The sequence below is a fragment of the Podarcis muralis genome, chromosome 1, assembly GCF_964188315.1.
Source record: "Podarcis muralis chromosome 1, rPodMur119.hap1.1, whole genome shotgun sequence".
In the NCBI taxonomy this organism is placed as follows: domain Eukaryota; kingdom Metazoa; phylum Chordata; class Lepidosauria; order Squamata; family Lacertidae; genus Podarcis; species Podarcis muralis.
The window spans coordinates 64,835,563-64,855,334 of record NC_135655.1 but is presented as its reverse complement, the minus strand read 5'-3'; the positions used below and the strand labels follow the sequence as shown (position 1 = coordinate 64,855,334).

Sequence of the window (19,772 nt, the reverse complement as noted above, 5' to 3'; positions counted from 1 at the left end):
CAATAGAAATATAGTGTCCTGATCAAGGGCACTATTCTGTCTTGGTCAGACCTCACCTGGAGTACTGCGTCCCAATTTTGGGTACCACAATTTAAGCAGGCTGTTGACCAGTGAGAACATATGCAGGAGGGCAACCAAGATGATCAAGGGTCTGGAAGCCATGGCTATTTTATTTATTTATATTAAATTTGTATACCACCCTTCATCTGTAGATATCAGGGTGGTTCAGAATATAAAAAAATACAATATGAGGAATGGTTGAGGAAAATGGGTATGTTTAGCTGGTAAAGAAGAGAGTGAGAGAAGATATCATAGTCATCTTCAAATATCTAAAGGGCTGTCACATGGAAGAGGGAAGAAGCTTGTTCCCTCCTGCTCCAGAGGCTAGGACCCAAACCAATGGATTCAGGAGATTCTGACTAAACATCAGGAAAATTTTTGATGGTAAGAGCTCTTGGTCAGTGGAACAGATTCATACAAGAGGTGATGGACTCTTCTCCTTTGGAGGTTTTTAAGCAGAGACTGGATAGCCATCTGTCATGCATGATCTGGTTGAGATTCCTGCATTGCAGGGAGTTGGACTAGATGTTCCTCGGGATCCCCTCCAATGCTATGGGTAGAGTTTTCACTTGTGAAAAGTCTTGATGCAACCAATAAATAGAGTTAAGCTTATCACACACTCCAAGTTAAAAGAATCAGCATATAAAACTTAGATCATGTCTTCATCGCTAAGTAAGAAGAATGTCTAATAGGTTACTCTTTTATAAGCACATCCTTTAGCCTGAAGGTTTCGGTAGAATTCAACACACCAGTTTAGCTCAAAGGCACATAATATGTAATGTGCCTGGCCTGTGTTTCTGAAGCTTAAGGCATTAGGTGCTCATTTATAGTTGGGAGAATTAGAAATGATCCTTCGGTGGGGGAATAAAAGACCCAGTGGCCTTTCAAGTGGTTTCTGATTATTACAGTTAGTAACCACACATTACCTGATTTGCATGTCACAGCACGTTATGGCCGCCATGAACAAGGAGTGGAACAAGCAATGAATGCCTGCGAAGGGGAGAAGGAGGAGGTGGCAGCATGAACACTCCTTTCTGCCAGCCGTAGTCTATGAAAGAACTTCTATTATCATAGTGACTACAATGTCACAGGGTTCTTTGTTGCTGAGTACCAAGATTAATGTGGAATCCTTGTACGTACACTGTTAGTAGCTGTGAACTCTCTCTGTCCATCTCGCACTTCAGGAACAAACTTCTGCAACAAAGCTTTTTGAACCTTCCAGATGGCTGGAGGCTCCGTTCCTGTTTTTAAAGCGACCTGCAAGGGTTAAAAAGAAAAGAAAAGCAACCATGTCATTTAGTTTTATGCAGCTGAAGTGATTAGTTCCAACTGCACCCTATCTTCATGAGTTTGTATATTTTACACAGTATTTTATGTTTTCCATAGCAGCTCTCAACACATACTGTAATGATGGCAAATTCCTACTTGAAGGTCAAACTGAAGGGTGTGGGCCTTCCCAAGCATATAAATTAAGACCTTTGGCCCTCAAAATATTGCTAGACTACAACTCCCATCATCCCTATTGACTATGCTGGCTGGGGCCAATGGGAATGGGAGACCAACAGCATCTAATAGACCACAGCAGGTTTGCCACCCCTGGTATACATGAACATAATATTTCTCATGGGAAAACCCAGCACTACATCCACTGCACCACACTACCACAAGCCCCTCTTCCATTATTTTGAAGTCGTGACAACTAAACAGCAAATGGAAATATCTCATATTTGTGATCTTTCCAGTGAACTGCCCTGAGACCTACGGGTATAGGACGGTATATAAATTCAATAAAATAAAATAAAATAAAATAAAAACATACACACATCTCCTGCAATGTAATGTTTTAATAAGGCCATTTGAAAATGCTGTAAAATTATATAGAACTATCAAAACCCAACCAAACAGTATTTACTGCAGATCTGAATACAGCAGAACCTCGGGTTACGTTACCCTTGGGTAGCGTAAACTTCAGGTTGCGAAAGCAGCAAACCCGGAAGTGTTTCACCACTCAGCATGCGCAGAAGCGGTCTCTCTGGTTGCGAAAACTTCAGGATACGGCTGGACCTCTGAAATGTATCCCGTTCGCAACCAGAGGTACCACTGTACAAGCAAACAACAATGAGAATTGTCATATCTGCCCCAGAGATGATATTGAGTTAACAAGTTGTTTTGAGGGTGGGCTGCTGTTTTCTTCTGGTTTAATGGCCAATTTCAAACCATGGTCTATCAACTTAGATATCAAGCAAAACCAGTTGAATTTCCTAAACAATGTTTTAGTAGGATCTCAATTTGTGTCTCCATGTAACAAGCAATCATAAGATTGAAAAGTAATACATATGCATTTAGAAACGCTAGTCCCTTGTTATCAGAAAAGATTTGTACATATTTACAGTAAAGTACCAAAAAGCTACAAGATACCAAGAAAAGGTATCTTACACATGGCAGGAAATACTCTTTGATCAGTGTGTTCTCTTAAATTGCTCAAAGCAAAATTATTGATTACCTTTAGTAATTCTATATCTTCAATCTTCACTACAAATTCATCACGTTCTCTGTACACGCCCTCGCCTCCACTTTCTCCGTCGTCGTCCTCAATATATCCTTCTATTGCAGCAGTTGCCTGTGTTTTTGCTAAGTGTTCTGTAAGAACTCTGCCCATCTCATGTTGCACTAAACACATTTTCACCTGAGAATCTGCCACAGAACTAGTTGTTTCGGAAGATTCCTTCCTTACGACAGTATTGGTGGTGGCATTAGATAAAGTCTTGATGATTTCTGAAGTAAAAAACCAAGCATTTTTTCATATTTCAATTAACGACTGTTTTCAGCTTATCGTAAGCCACTTAAAAATTGTTCCCGAGTAGAACAAAATGCTAGTTCCACTGATGACATTAGGAGGATCCCCTATCTGAAATCCTAGGCTACTGTATGTCTAACATATTTACTTTTCATTAAAAATTAGTGCAGCATACCAGAAAAAGACTGAAGCTTCAACACCATCCCCCAAAAGAAAACAAGGAACCCTCAAATTTGAAAGGTTTGCTGCTTTGAAAGGTTTGCTGCTATGGAAGAAATTGGATCCTCAGGGTGCTAAAAGGGAATGCAAACAGACAAGACCACACCCATCTTTTAATATGTATGATAAATGTGTTGTGGTAAACCTAAGGTGGACTGGGATTTTTCAAAGTTGAATTTGTCTCTTAACACACAATCAAGAGCTTAGCTTTGTGGAGACACTTTCAAAGGTAAGACTGGGACACAAAATATTCATCTTAAAATAAAAAGGACAGTTACTTAATAAAAAGGACAGATATTGACTTATTTATCTTGTGCTGCATAGGATATGGCTCATTGTGTTACTGTTTATGCACCGTTAACAGGGAAAATAAACTTTTTTTATAAAAAGAAGCTTAGGCATTAAAATGACCCTTAAGAAGAGAATGATTGTGTAAAGTCACAAACATATTACAACATTTTTAAGCTTTCAGAATGAATTTATATCAAACCAAATTAAATCAGGCCTATAGGTTGTATCCAACACAGCTTACACTGCGGACTTTTGTGCATAAAAACATACCTTCCTCTTCTGGCTTCTCCAGCCCCTGTGCTGGAGAAATCTTATCCAGAGGGGTAGGGGATCCTCTAGAACAGAGTTTGGGGTTGTGTGGTGGGAGGAAGCACTGTTGCATGAGTGGAACTGTTTGCACAGCACTGGACAAAAACCATTGTTTCCCAATATAGATAATGGAATGTGGCAACGCTTACAACCATTTTCAAAAAAGCTAAATATCCAGGTATATTTTCACCTGTCAGGATCCTGCTTTGCCTAAATAACAGTGAAATATAAATATCTGTCTACAGCATTTGGGATAAGCAAGAGCAAATCATTTGAATCTTTTACTTAAGTTATTTTAAAACCAGATCCACATATCCAATTGTGAACAAAATAATCTTTACCTGATTTTTTCTTTTTATCAGAAGCATCGTCCAAAGTTGACAATGCAGAAGTGATGCACTTTTGAAGATCCTGGTTAGCCCCTACAGAATCTTCATCAGAAGAAAACGATGGCAATGCTTCTGAATTTTTCTTCAGTTCTTCCTCACCCTTTCTGTTTGAACATTCAGTGCTGCTCTCAAGTGAGGCAGAAGGTGCTGCTGCTGCCAAGTGAGGTTTTGAAAGTGGATGTGGACAAGGTGCTCTAACAACAGGAGTAACAGGTCTCCGCACACGACTAGGAACACGCACAGCAGGAGCTGAAAACTGTTGCCTGGGTCCACCTTTTAAGAAATCTAAAAAAGATGCAATGAATCCTGTTCTGACTTCTGGTTGTTTTTCTTCCACCTCTTTTATTTTTTGCCTCATTTTCTCTTGATGCTGGTAAGTTTCATGGCAGCTTTCAGGAGCAGGGGAATATGGCAAGGCTGCATCAGTTCCTCTTGAATTCTGACGTTTGCACTGTCCACTTCGCTTCAATTGCTTCTGGTGCATGCCATCTTCGTTGGCAGTTTTAAGCTGATTTTGTCCCCTGTCCTTTTGCTTCTGAAGTTCCTCTTGTGACAAATCTTGGCTTTTGCCTTCAGCTCTGCTGCCATTTTCATCACCTGGTTGTTGCATAGATATTGGCTGCAGTGGAACTTTAGTTTTGCTTCCTATCACAGTGTTGTCACTTTCCATGTTAAAAACACCATGGGGTGCGGCACTCTCATTTCGAGCCCTACCACTTAAAACAAGATCTATATCTTTTACATTTATTGTACTATCCATATGAATACCGTTTTTATCTTCGCATTCATTATCAATGCCAGACTGCTGCTTAACTAAGCCAGGAACCTGTTCGTGCCTCTGTTCAAGCTCTGAGGTAGCAACTCTACTAGGAATGCTGTGATCAGGAGTCTCAAGGTGTTGTTGCTCAAGGCTCCTATTTTTTGGCTGCATTGTAGGCACTGCTGTTAGGTTTAGTGTAACATGGCCTCCATTTAAAGAAACATTGTTTATGTTCAGTGGCTTTCCAACAGTTGATGAGTTGTTGAAGCTAGAAGTCACGTGTCTGACATCCATTGTCTGGAACTGAGACTTAGAATTGTCCCCATTTTCAACTGACTGGATATTTTCTTCATTAGCCGTAGATTTGGCAAATTCAGAGGTTGTTCCTACACAAGCTGCAGCTGTTGCTGCCAATATATCTTCCACATTAGACAGTATATTCCTCTCATCGTTGAGAAGCATAGACTCTGGAAAACATACAGAACTAAGGGAAACAAACTGATTCTTAGATTCATGATCTGGCCGGACAAAATTCTCTTTCAATGTAAAGTGTTGCTGTAGTGGCTTTGATGGTTCAGAAATGTTCATTTTCATAACTTCAGAGTTCTGAGAATGAAGCTGCTGCTGAGAATGTCCTCCATTACTCTGAATCATATGACCATCTATGTGAAGGAATGGGTGAGTCACCTGCTGAGAACCCTGAAGACGCTGCTGGACTTGTGAAGAACCTTTCGTGTGGCCCAAGCCAGATTGTAGTATTGACTGCTGAAGCATTTGCAAATCACAGGCAGATTCTAGAAGTACCTGTGCACCAGGCAAACACAGCTGCTGGCCATGTCTTATGGCTTGACTGTGAAGCTGTGGTGGTGTGCTCATGACTTGGCCCTGTTGCTCTGATGCTTTCGCTTCATGTACTTTATGCAGAAGAGAATGCTGCTGGCTGAGTTCTTTAGAATCCACATTTACTTGGCTTGTTGGCAATAAATTAGCTGCCTTTTTAATATCATGGCTTCCTACGTTAGTGATATGGCCAATTTGCTGGGTGAGCTGTGCCACAGAACTAATCATTCTTTCGTCTTTTTTTGATCCCTGAAAAGTAAGCCCAACAACTTGATCTTCAAGACGGGAGTTACTCCTGATTACACTTTGAGAATACCTATTATCTGCTTTGGAAACTTTGTAATTTGTATCCTGAGCATTAACTTCATCATCGGTTAGCCTCTGAGTGGAGGAATCCAAAGATGTTTGCTGTTGCAATGCCTGCATATCTTGCATTGGGAACTGTTCATCTTGCTTACACGTTTGATATAAGTTAGGGTCAGATTCCCTTTTGATGTATAACTTAGTATCTGAGGAAGACCTGTTGTTCTGCAATGCCTGTGAATGAGCTGGCATTGCAAAAGAAGTTGACTGGACAACAGGCAAAAACTTTTGAGACTGCGGAGAAGATGGCTCTTGTGCCTGAGAATGTAAAGAAATATAGTTCTGGGGAGGGCTCGAGGCTGACAAGTTCTGAACATGTGGAGAAGAATATGGAAGAGATGGCGACGTTAATGTTGTGTATGTTTCTGAAGGACTAACCACTGACAAAACCTGTGATTGAGATGAATAGCTACCTTGGGATCTGCTAATGGTTGACAAACCCTGAGAATGACTAGAAGAGTAATTTTGAGATTGGCTGACTGACGAAAGATCCGTTTGCCCAGAGTAACTGCCATTTGAAATAGAACTTAATACCTGTTGATCAGAAGAATAGCTTAGTGTCTGGCTATCTGAAGTAATTGCCTGTGATTGCCCAGGAAAAGCAAGTGTTTTGTACAGTGGTGGCAGCTTCTCAACCTTGATGGCTGAGAATACCTGTGCATGACTGACCGGTGGCACATTCTGCGATTGCGTTGAAACATAGTTTTGTGATTGGCTTACTGACAAGAGGCTTGGAAGCTGTGCTGTAGAATAGATTTGTGCTTGACCTGCTATTACAGAATTCTGGCTCTGTGCAGTTTTGGAAAAGCTTTGCGTCTGCACAGTAGGGGCAATGCTTTGTGGCTTAGGAGTCTTTGTTGATCTTGGTGGCTGCTTCGTAGAGCAGTGTTTTGCTTTTGTAGTGGAAACAGATGGAAAACCAGGTGATGGAATCGCTGATGTGTATGACTGAGCAAGTTCTACTGAAACTTGAGAGGTCTTTTGCTGGGGTCTCCCATTGCTCACCTGAGTAGAATCATCGACTGGGCTACAAGATAGGGAAGACTGACGGGATGTATCCTGAAAATCATTTCCACTTGCACTTGATAAATAGTTGTGTAAGGAATGCTGTGAACCAGTCAGTTGTGCCTGAACAGACTGTGTGCTCGAAGGCCGCTGATGGTGCTTAATAACACTACATTCTCGCTGCAGGGTTCTTTCAATTGAGGCAGTGGAACCAGTAAACAGAGGTGAACTATATACTTGTGGAGCCTGCTGAGCTCCTCCAAGTGATGAAGGCAACAAACTGAACTGTGGCTGCAAGAGATGGGGTGCAGACTCTTGAGCAGAGCGGTATGTTGAAGACTGTGGTGGTATGCTGGTACTTAACACAGAACCGCCCAGGCGCTCAAAGGCCAGTGCTGTGGGAACTGTGCTCTGGGATGTCTTGATCTGCAATAAAGGGTCATGAGCACTAAGAAGACCATTTGATGTCGGACTGAAAGTTGCATCTTGAAGTGTTAGAGAAGGAGTAGCAGCAAAGTTTCTACTGCTGAAAGTGTTAGGATGCTGATAGGCTGAAGTTGGTGGAAACGTCCCAGAAGCTGGCAAGGCTCCAGTAACAAAAAGCTCGGTTGACGAATGCATGCCTGTTTTAAAAAAAGGGGGAAAAGACACAGATAAAAAAGGGGAGTGACTACTCAATAGTGAAATAAGAACATACGTAACCATTTTATTCCATCTTGGACATAATAAGAATTATTTAACCACTGCATTTGGAACCAGAAAAACTTATATTCTATTAATATAAAAGAGGATGGTGAAATAATTTGTCTTCCTGGAATTTGTTTTGGGTAGCCTCTGCTATCCTCCTACTAAGCTTGTATATATGGTGACAATTCAGGGACAAGTGGCTGCAAACTAAACATAATCCATGTTAAGATTAATATATTACTGTGCAATAAATCTGGCAATCTGAAAGAGGTTATAGAGCCTGTTTTTGGTAAGACTGTACTCTGGATCAGGAGCACTGGGGTGGGGGGTGTTTATTGATCTGATACTTTCCCTGGATATTAAAGTGGTGCAGTCGCAATAAGCACTTTTTAAAAAAAACCAGATCCACTGTTGAGCCACTGTTGGGACGCGGGTGGTGCTGCGGGTTAAACCACAGAGCCTAGGACTTGCCAATCAGAAGGTTGGCAGTTCAAATCCCCGTGACGGGGTGAGCTCCCGTTGCTCGGTCCCTGCTCCTGCCCACCTAGCAGTTCAAAAGCACATCAAAGTGCAAGTAGATAAATAGGTACCGCTCCGGCGGGAAGGTAAATGCGTTTCCGTGCGCTGCTCTGGTTCACCAGAAGCGGCTTAGTCATGCTGGCCACATGACCCGGAAGCTGTCTGCAGACAAACGCCGGCTCCCTCGGCCAATAAAGCGAGATGAGCGCCGCAACCCCAGAGTCGGTCACAACTGGAGCTAATGGTCAGGGGTCCCTTTACCTTTACCTTACTGTTGAGCCAATTAAAAGTCTTTTCTGGAGAAATCAGTACTGTCTTAGTTAACCACATGCTAGCACCTCCAGGCCAGACTGTTGTAAAGCTTTCTACGTGAGGCTGCCTTTAATGATAGTTCAGAAACTACAAATGGTTTAAAATAAGGATCCAGAATGTTATATAGGACACAGAGGTTGCAGTGTATTATTCTAATTATGCATCAACCATATTTGCTGACTGTTTCAAGACTCAATTTAAATTGCTTGTTTAATCTTTAAAGCTCTAAAAATATTGGAGCCATGTTAATTTAGGGTCCACTGCTCCCAGCTGAGTCTGTTTGTCACTTGAGATCTGTATCTGAGGCTCTCATGGTCCCACCCTTATGTGACATTATGCTCAATTAACAGGAAGGTTCTTGAGACAGAGCCTTTCCAATAGAGGCACTGAGACTGTGAAATGCTCCCTGCCTCCTTGAAATACATTGGGATTCTTCTTTTAAATTTTACTTTGCTAATTTGTTGTGTTTTAAAAATATTCTAATCTACTGCTTTTATTATTTCTTATTGTGTTACTATTATTTATTTTATGTTGGAGAAATACAAATAAATTTATTAAAATAGCCACCAATATATTCAATTTAAAACTACACTGAAGTCAATACAAACTCCTTGTATTCTATCTAGGCTCAGTTTGCAAAACTCTCCCACCGCCATAAAAAAATCGACCCAATTTCAAAGAATGTTCCATTTCAAAGAATGTCACAACTGATTTAATAGAACTAATCTTGAATTCCTGACCTCTTTTTCAAGAGAACAATATGCTAGGACTTTTGTTTTAGCTAATGCTTTAAATGTGACCTGTGACACATATACAACAAATTCCTGTCTAGTTTTAGGGTTTTTATGTGTTTTATCAACATATAGTTAAATGGCATTAGGTCTTTCGGAGTTTCTGATGTGCTTCTTATTACCATGCAAGTTCTTCAATAAATACAATATTGTATTTATACATTATTGTTCACAGGGGAGAGAGACTGCAACCATGATGGTCCCTGCTAACAAGTGTGCAACTATGTTAGCAAGCCACTGATTTTTTTGCTAGGTTTTTGCAATGCAAACTTATAGGTCGAAGACATCAAGGACTTCTGACTGCATACAGACACACCATCAGCCCTGACAGCCCACATGCTAAACTGACCCAAGACTAATATTTTCATAGAAGTTCAATTACCAGTTTTGTCCTGCAAGGAAGTTAGACCAGTTTTGCAGGAAGAGATCCAACGTTAAGTGTTTATAACTGGATTATATACTGATTAAAGAGCAATACCTAGTCACAAATAGAAGTTAGGCACAAATGCAGTACCTTTGAAGCAAATATGGTTGTCAAAATAGATGTTTATTAAAGACTTAAAACAATTAAAATGAAAATATTTCCCTAGAAATGCAAAACAAAATGGGAAAAAATTTAAAACAAACATTCTCTCTTAATTTCTCTATGATACTAATATTTCATATATTTATTTACTTATCTATAGAGGAACAACAGACTTAAGTTTTGAAAATTAGGAAAATGTCACCTGGCTGCCATGTTGGAGCTCTGAACTGTGGCAAGAGAGAAGTTCCTGAAGAAACAGCCTGAGCATTGCGGGATTCAATTGCAGAGAGAAAATTCATAACTGATGTATCTTTAGTGTTGTTATTGCTGCTGTGCATAGTGTTATCAAAAATCCCAGAAAGGCCTGGAACAAACAAATCATATATGAGTCTGAGCACAAAAAACTACACATTACACACTATGCTGCACATTTAAGTGTGCAGCCATACACTCAATGGACATGTAACTCAACCATAAGACTTGCAGGCTAATCTTGGGTAAATTACGATCTCTCAGTCAAACAAGGAATTAATAGGGGAAGAAAGACAGAAGAATGTATTGAGATACTGGGATAATGGAAGTGGAGATTATCTAAATAAACTTCAAATGTATGTGAATTGTAGCACCATCAGTTTCAACATAAATTAAATGCTCATCTTTTAACTTGCATTTTTTAAAGATTGAACAGTCCGCATGAACAGCCCTTGACATCTAAATGTAATTAGCATAAGAATAGTGAGCAGATTATCTGTAGCTGTGCCTTTAAAATAGCTGTACATTTCACTCTCCTTCCAAAAAAAGGTTCACACTTCAGAAATTTGACAGCTAGTCATGCAGGTAAGGTGGTGACAGGGAAACAGAAATTACTTAAAACATTAATTTATGAAATGTTTTTTAAAAACATTTTTATTTGATGAAGTGCATAATAGCACTACCAGAATAGTGCAAATGATAATGCACGTTCCTCAAAACATTCTCCTTTATCTATCCTTGTGAGCATCTAAGTCATCTGCTAGAAGTGTGCTGGAAATTTATAACTGATTTTATACAAAACTGAGAAACATATCCATTTAAACTGAAGATTCACAGAGAATTATTACCGGCGGGTAGGGAAGTAGTGGCGTATGCAGGAAGCTGGTGGGAAGTTGTATATGTTTGCCTGTGAAAATCTGTTTCGGATGAATGCCCTCCTCCATAGCTTAAACTGGGGGGAAAGTAAAAGTTGTAAGACGTAAAATTAGTGAAAACAACAACGTGACAGCGAAAATCACATAAAAAGGGATAAAGCAAAATAACCTCAAAAGAACATGAACTTTAGCGATTCAGGAGTTACTGATCTGTGGCCGCGCCAATTCTTTACACAATATCAATGTGCATCAACAAACCGATCCAAGAAAGCTGATTTCGTTTACCAAACCAACAAAATAACTTTTAAAATATTAACATATCAAAACAGAGATTTGTTTCCTTGACTTATTTTTTCTTCCTAGACACATATGAGCAGTATCCATAGCTATATTTTTGGATTGAAGTTGTCTTGAGTTCTGGAGACCTCAATCACATAAAATGTTTGCAGAGCTTCTCCGAGTTCAAATAAAATTATAAAATGTGTACAGGACAGGGCAGCGTGTGTGGTTCTGAAATTTGGGGAGGGTTTTTCTTTTTTGAATTTGCTTGCTTGATGTTCTCCTTGGGAGGGCTGTGCCCCAGAAGCCCTAGTGGACCACCTCCCACTACTTAAGCTTTCCCCCCCTCCGCCAACCCTGAAGACTGGGTAGGTTGGAGAAGGGTGATGGTCTCCACATTTGTTTTGAATGCCTCTAAAGTGCAGTGCAGCTGCAAGAGGATCCTTGCTTTCTTCCTCCAATTCCAAGGTGGGGGAAGAAGTTGAGGATCCACCACACTTGCCAGAGCACAGTGGCCCTCTTGACACTGATATGAACCTCTTCCACATTCCCTTCATGATTGTCTGGCCTCCCATGTCAGAGGTGAAACAAACAAGAGGAAGTGGTGACTATGCACAGAGTAAAGGTAAAGAGACCCCTGACCGTTTTCCAGTCGTGGATGACTCTGGGGTTGTGGTGCTCATCTCGCTTTACTGGCCGAGGGAGCCGGCGTACAGCTTCCGGGCCATGTGGCCAGCATGACTAAGCCGCTTCTGGCGAACCAGAGCAGCACACGGAAATGCCGTTTTACCTTCCCACCAGAGTGGTACCTATTTATCTATTTGCACTTTGATGTGCATTCAAACTGCTAGGTGGGCAGGAGCAGGGACTGAGCAATGGGAGGTCACCCCCTCACGGGGATTCGAACCGCCGACCTTCTGATCAGCAAGCCCTATGCTCTGTGTTTTAGACCACAGTGCCACCTGTGTCCCTATGCACAGAGTAGGCTCCTGTTAAGAAATGCAAACATGAAAATATACCAGGACAGGTTTGTTTTGGTGGTGGTGGGGACTGCATACCCACCACCTGAAAATAATGCTACATGAAAGATGTAATGGTTAGATGTGGGCTGTATGTTGCCCAACCAAAACATAGTACAGTGGTACCCCGCAAGACGAACGCCTCGCGAGACGAAAAACTCGCAAAACGAAAGGTTTTTTCGTTTTCGAGTTGCCTCGCAAGACGAATTTCCCTATGGGCTTGCTTGCTTCGCAAAACGAAGCTTGCCCAGGGGACAGCGGGTCTTCTCTTTTGAAGCAAGGGGCGGCGGGGAGAAGCGATCTTCTCCCCGCAGCCCCAGGTCCGGGGACAGCGGGAAGCGCTTCCCGCTGCCCCCGGACCTCTTTTGAAGCAAGGGGCTGCGGGGAGATCGCTTCTCCCCACCTCCCCTTCCTTCAAAAGAGGTCCGGGGACAGCGGGAAGCACTTCCTGCTGCCCCCGGACCTCTTTTGAAGCAAGGGGCTGCGGGGAGATCGCTTCTCCCGGTGCTCCGAAGCCGGGCGGGGGGGGAGGGAACACCTGCCCCCACCGCCCGGCTTCGGAACGCTGCCCCGAAGCGGGGCGGGGGGGGGGGGCGGGAACACCTGCCCCAACCGCCCCGCTTCAGAACGCTGCCCCGAAGCGGGGCGGGGGGGCGGGAACACCTGCCCCAACCGCCCCGCTTCAGAACGCTGCCCCGAAGCGGGGCGGGGGGGGCGGGAACACCTGCCCCAGCCGCCCCGCTTCGGAACGCTGCTCCGAAGCGGGGCGGGGGGCGGGAACACCTGCCCCAGCCGCCCCGCTTCGGAACGCTGCCCCGAAGAGGGGCGGGGGGGCGGGAACACCTGCCCCAGCCGCCCCGCTTCGGAACGCTGCCCCGAAGCGGGGCGGGGGGGCGGGAACACCTGCCCCAGCCGCCCCGCTTCGGAACGCTGCCCCGAAGCGGGGCGGGGGGGCGGGAACACCTGCCCCAGCCGCCCCGCTTCGGAACGCTGCTCCGAAGCGGGGCGGGGGGGCGGGAACCTCTCACCCCACCGCCAGGCATCGGAACGAGGTCCTGGACCTCTTCTGAAGGCAGGCGGGGGCAAAAGTCTTTGCTCCCCCCGCCTGCCTTCCCGGGACAGCGGAGACTTCTCCGCTGCCCCGGGCGATCTTAAAATGCTGGCGGGCGGGAGCGAAGCGTTCGCTGCCGACCCCCAGCATTTTAAAATCTCCTCGGGGCAGCGGAGACTTCGCTCCCGCCCGCCAGCATTTTAAAATCGCCCCGGGACAGCAGGGGCTTTTAAAATGCTGGCGGTCGGCAGCAAAGCCCTCCTGTCCCCGGAGCTTGCGGGGCGGGAGGTGGGAAGAAGGGCTTTTCTTCCCACCGCCAGCCTTCAGAACAGCCTTCTGAAGGCTGGCAGTGGGAAGAAAAGCCCTTGTCCCCCCCCCCCCAGCCTTCAGAAGAGGTCGGGGGACAGACTGTCCCCGGACCTGGTCTGAAGGCGGTTTCCCTAGGAACGCATTAATTGATTTTCAATGCATTCCTATGGGAAACCGTGCATCGCAAGACGAAAAAACCGCAAGACGAAGAGACTTGCGGAACGAATTAATTTCGTCTTGCGAGGCACCACTGTATTTACTGAAGAATGATCCTTAGTTCTCAACTTTTAATAGCGATAATTTTAGTGGCAATTAAAAATGTCAAATTTGTGTTACAAAGGAGCAAAAGCAAGTTATGTTAAGAAAAATACTTAAGTTTCTTTTAAAATCTGTTACAATTTGAATGTAACCATAAATAATGTACGTTTAATGTGAAATGGTATTATTGATATATTATTGTGGCAGGAACATGCATGTCATACAAAAGAAAAGGAGCTATTATAAACTATGCAGTATCTTTTGGCTATGACACCAGTACTGAGCTGCTGGAATCACTCTACCTTGAAAATCTATACTGTACACTAAAAGACACATGTTGGACTATTATAAACATCTTAAACAAGTGCTTAGCCATTCTACTACTTTATGCACAATTTCAAAAAATACAAATTTAGTATTTTTCCACTTCCTTTAGGTGCTGCCTAACTAATGTTTAACAATAAACAAGAGAATGTTATGGGAACCTCCAATGTTAGCAGAAGGGTCAAAACCACATTATTATTAAAATAACATGTACTTTGCTAGAAAGAGCTAACAGAATTGCACCAGCATCTCAACTTGCATTCTTTCTCAAAACTATTGTACTCCACAAAACTTATACAGTATTTCCAGTAAACATTTGGAGCAGCTATATGCAAACAACCAAAACAAGAGAACATAAACAGCTTCACCAATGGAAGGAGCAACTTCCATCCTCAATGAATGAATGCAGAGGCTTGAGCAGAGAATTTATGAGACTCTGGACTGCATTGTATACATTACATATTATTTGGCATTACAGACTCGATCTAGAGTCGTGTGAATTTTAACTGTTCTGGGAAATGTAACTGCATCTTCCTCTCAACTGTGGCCACTAAAAATCCTCAGCAAATGCTTGTGTTGCGGCACAGATCTCTGCAATGGGAAGAGGAATCTGAAAACCAGGCAGAGGCAGGTGGAAGAAGCATCACTGAAGTAAATCTACATTTAAAGAAGATAATATTATCTTTGAAAACTTTTTTAAAATTAGTCATCTCTTTTATATCCCCACTCTTAAAAAAGGTAAAGGTACCCCTGCCCGTACGGGCCAGTCTTGCCAGACTCTAGGGTTGTGCGGCCATCTCACTCAAGAGGCCGGGGGCCAGCGCTGTCCGCACACACTTCCGGGTCACGTGGCCAGCGTGACAAGCTGCATCTGGCGAGCCAGCGCAGCACACGGAACGCCGTTTACCTTCCCGCTGGTAAGCGGTCCCTATTTATCTACTTGCACCCGGGGGTGCTTTCGAACTGCTAGGTTGGCAGGCGCTGGGACCGAACGACGGGAGCGCACCCCGCCGCGGGGATTCAAACTGCCGACCTTGCGATCGGCAAGCCCTAGGCGCTGAGGCTTTAACCCACAGCGCCACCCGCGTCCCCACTCTTTACATCAGCTAATAAAACTAAGAAATCCAAAGCAGACACACCCTGAAGAAAAATCTACATTGTCATATCAGGAATCTGCTGAATTTGATAGTTAGTTCAGTTACAAAAATGATACAAGAGGTAGCGGGGGGTGGGTTGGGGGGTAGAACAGCCTACAGAGGCATTAACCTGCAGAGCAAACCAACAGTAAAAAAAGAGCAGAAGTTCTGCAGGATGAAGCCTCCAGTGGCTTTTTTTTTTTTAAAGAGAGAGAGAGGGAGAGAGAGAGAGAATTGTTGGGCTGCTATTAGGAAGAAAGTTTATGTAGAAGCCCCCTATACAGTGGTACCTCTGGTTGCCCGTTTGCAACATGAAAAGAGCGCAACCCGCAGCAGCGCATCTGCGCATATGCAGGTCACAATTCGCCACTTCTGTGCATGCGCATGTCATTTTGCGCATCTGCGCATGCGTGAGCGGCAAAACCTGGAAGTAACTCTTTTCGGTACTTCCGGGTCGCCGTGGGACGTAACCTGAAAGAACGTAACATGAAGCGGACATAACCAGAGGCATGACTATACTTCCCTTTCTTACACTGATGGCAACAGAAGCCACTCACATCTAAGAAAAACAAAGGGCTTATGTCACCCATCTGGGTCCGTAGGGAGGCAAGACCCCCCCCTCCAATTTAATTCTGGATTAGAAAGGAAAAGAACATTTCTCAGCTTCACTACTCACAATTTGCACCATCTGCCAGCACTCTCCAGACATGTGCTCGTTATTGTCAGTGAGCATCTGAGGAACAACAATGTTCTGAAACTGACATGGATTTGAGGATACCCCCTCAAACTAAAACATTTAACACTCTGGTTAAGAGTGACAGAAGCACTATTATCAATCTAAACCAGAGTTTAATTTTAATTTAAGTAAAGCTGCAATCCAAATCATACCAGTTCACTCTAAGAAAACAAACTTTGGATTGTGCTTCAACTAAGGGAGAGGAAAAAAGTAACCTTTTGTTTAGCATCACTTGCTGATTGTATTGGTGCTGAACAGAAGATATGTAACAAAGCCACAGAAAGCTCAGTTGTTAGGTTGACTTGCCTTTCAATAGCCTGAGGGAAGAAAACTGTAAAAAAAGGCATCAGGGCTAACTAAGGGACTGGGTAGAAAGTATTATTACAGATATTCCATTAGCCCAGTCCAACTGAAGGCAAGTCATACTGTCATCCAGATTGTTTTTAGTTATGTAAAACCAGGCTAACACAGTATACAATCATACCTTGGCGCCCAAACGCCTTGGGAATTGAACGTTCCGACTCCCAAACGATCGAAAACTGGAATTGAGTGTTCCGGTTTTCGAACATTATGTTGGAAGCCGAATGTCCGACGGGGCTTCCGATTGGCTGCAGGAGCCTCCTGCAGCCAATCAGAAGCCACGCTTTGGAAGTCGAACATTTTGGAAGTCGAACAGACTTCCAGAATGGATTCTGTTTGACTTCCGAGGTACAACTGTATAGTACATTTGTACCATCATTTTATGAAGAATTGTATGTATCAGTGACAGTGTACCACTGATATGTCCTGACAAGCTTTTTTAAAGACCCACCACCCTGCTAAACAAATTTAGCTCTGCCAAACCACATTGGCTTCGGTGGTGCTGAGTTCACAGCACTCCAGAAACTGGAAGGAGTGTACTGGTATGTTCCAATGCTTTGCCAGAACTCTTAAAAAAACCAAAACAGATCAGGTCAGATCAAAGTGCTTCTTTCCATTTCTGGCATGTTCTGATCTGCTCTCAATGGCAATGGTTTGTTTGGTGCCATCGCTACTCATGGAACTGATGAAGGATAAGACTCGCTCTCTCAGGCAGAAGTGGTAGCTGGATGACTTCATGTGTACACTCTTTTTCCCAGTCGCTAGTACTCCAGAAGAGCAGCAGTGTGCTCAGAAGGACCAGCCTCATGGGGAACTAAGGTGATGGATGCTCTCTCCTACTGCCCTCAATCCTTTCCCATCCTGTATGTCTCCAGGAGCTGGCTGTGAGATTTAAAAAGCAGCAATCTTGATGAGCATCATTAATTGTGTGTGTGTTCTTTAAAAGGCAACTGAGAAGGCAGGCAGTATTAAATTAATGGTGAGGGGTAATTGGGAATTCATTTTCTATTCATTTTCTATTCAGTTAATTAATTTCAGTTCCTTTATGTCATAGGATTTTGAGCACCTTTGTCATGTGACCCCCGTCATGTGGTAACAAAGCAATACAGAACTAAAAAAACCAGCCAGCCATTCCTGCTCTACAGCAAATATGACTCCCTTGGGCATGCAAATGAATATCTGCAGCCAGTTGCTCTGTCAATATCTCCAATAATTAACGTAACAAAGGGCAGGAACAGCTTTTCTGAAGAATTCTTTTGGTAAGGTAGGCCCACAGGATAAATTCTACTAAGAAGCTGATGACCAAGCAATTGAAATGATGGTGTCTCAGACAAATCTTAAAGAACAAAAGAAAGGCTTGTCAAAAGAAAGGCTTGTGGAGGCTATACCTGGCAAAAAAAACAACCACACATTTGATTTATTTACAGAAGACACTGATTTCCAGGAAGAGAAATGAATGGACTTATTCTTTAAAGATGGCAATGTCATCTAAACAATGATCAGAAGCAAGGAATGAGTACATTATTTTTATTTTTGCTACACGGTTGTTTCTGCTCTACCCACAGCAATGCTTTGATTCTGAGAATAGAACATATGCTACTAACGACATATATATTTCTGCACTAAATTTGAGAATACCATTGAGGTGGTGGCAAAGCCTTACCCCAGCACCAGTGCCTAGGGCAGGCTTCCTCAACCTCAGCCCTCCAGATGTTTTTGGCCTACAACTCCCATGATCCCTAGCTAGCATGACCAGTGGTCAGGGGTGATGGGAATTGTAGTCTCAAAACACCTGGAGGGTCGGGGTTGAGGAAGCCTGGCCCAGGGCTACTGCCAGGCTTTACCCGTCTCTCACTATCATGCCAAACTATATATATGCTCCTCCCATAGGATGAATTAACTATTATCTGTCATACATTTTGGGAAAATATACAGCATATTAGGCTCAAATAACTTGCTGTTGTCCCTATGTACACCAAGATGGAATAAAATACAGGGTAACCAATAGTTCACAAACATGCTGTGAAATATGATTTATGGTCACCTCAGAAAACCAATACAAACTATATCTATATCTATATCTTCTATATCTATGTACATAGGCGCCGACTCCATGGGGCTTGAGGGGGCCTGAGCCCCCTCAAAAATTCGTTTGGGGGGGCTCCGCCCCCCCAATAATCTCCGGCGCCCCTCCAGCAGAGCGCCATCGCCGCCCCTCCCCCAGCCCAAAATGCACAGGGAGGGGCGGGCTGCATGCCTCCTGCCCTCCCTCCCGAGCAAAAGCTCCACCCAATTTCCTTTGGAGCTGATTAATAGGCGCAGCACGCTCTCCCCTATTCGCTCACGAGGAGGCGGCGCCACTTTATTTGCATATTCATGAGCTTATTTATTATTCATGAGCTTTCCCGCCCCCCCCCCAATATTTTTTATAAGTCCGCGTCCCTGTCTATGTATGGTGGTACCTCAGGTTACATACGCTTCAGGTTACAGACTCTGCTGACACAGAAATAGTACCTTGGGTTAAGAACTTTGCTTCAGGATGAGAACAGAAATTGCCTGGTGGCAGCGAGAGACCCCATTAGCTAAAGTGTTGCTTCAGGTTAAGAACAGTTTCAGGTTAAGAACAGACCTCCGGAACAAATTAAGTACTTAACCCGAGGTACCACTGTATACACACAGAGAGAACAAAGCATGCCCAGATAATTTCAAAAGGGTGCTTAACTCTAATGTAGTTTTCAAGATCTTGTCCATCTCTACTGCATCTAAAAACAGTGCAATTTCCTGCCTCAATACAACTCGATACAACTCGCATGCCACTAGACAACTAAAGTGCACAGCTTTCTAGAATACCACAAAACAAATACATGATGGCAATACATATGAGCCTATTACAGTGGTACCTCAGGTTACAGATGCTTCAGGTTACAGATGCTTCAGGTTGCAGACGCTTCAGGTTACAGACTCCGCTAACCCATAAATAGTACCTCGGGTTAAGAACTTTACTTCAGGATGAGAACAGAAATTGCGCGGTGGCAGCAGCAGCAGCAAAAGGAGGCCCCATTAGCTAAAGTGGTACCTCAGGTTAAGAAGAGTTTCAGGTTAAGGACGGACCTCCAGAACGAATTAAGTTCTTGACCAGAGGTACCACTGTACAGCTCAGCACACATAAGCAGGGTCATGGGAGGTATACTATACAGTGGTACCTCAGGTTAAGTACTTAATTCGTTCCGGAGGTCCGTTCTTAACCTGAAACTGTTCTTAACCTGAAGCACCTCTTTAGCTAATGGGTCCTCTCGCTGCCGCCA

The 19,772-nt window shown here is 43.5% G+C and overlaps 1 protein-coding gene across 1 annotated transcript in view; it reads right to left on the bottom strand.

Moving 5' to 3' along the window:
• QSER1 (glutamine and serine rich 1) overlaps positions 1-19,772 on the bottom strand; it is a 46,704-nt gene that overhangs the window by 17,209 nt on the left and 9,723 nt on the right. The window contains exons 2-6 of the mRNA XM_028730306.2: positions 10,969-11,072; positions 10,071-10,232; positions 4,018-7,656; positions 2,564-2,835; positions 1,201-1,317 (exon numbers count right to left, since the gene is read on the bottom strand). Of these exons, the coding sequence (XP_028586139.2) occupies positions 1,201-1,317; positions 2,564-2,835; positions 4,018-7,656; positions 10,071-10,232; positions 10,969-11,072 (4,294 nt within the window). The remainder of the gene's footprint in view (positions 1-1,200; positions 1,318-2,563; positions 2,836-4,017; positions 7,657-10,070; positions 10,233-10,968; positions 11,073-19,772) is intronic.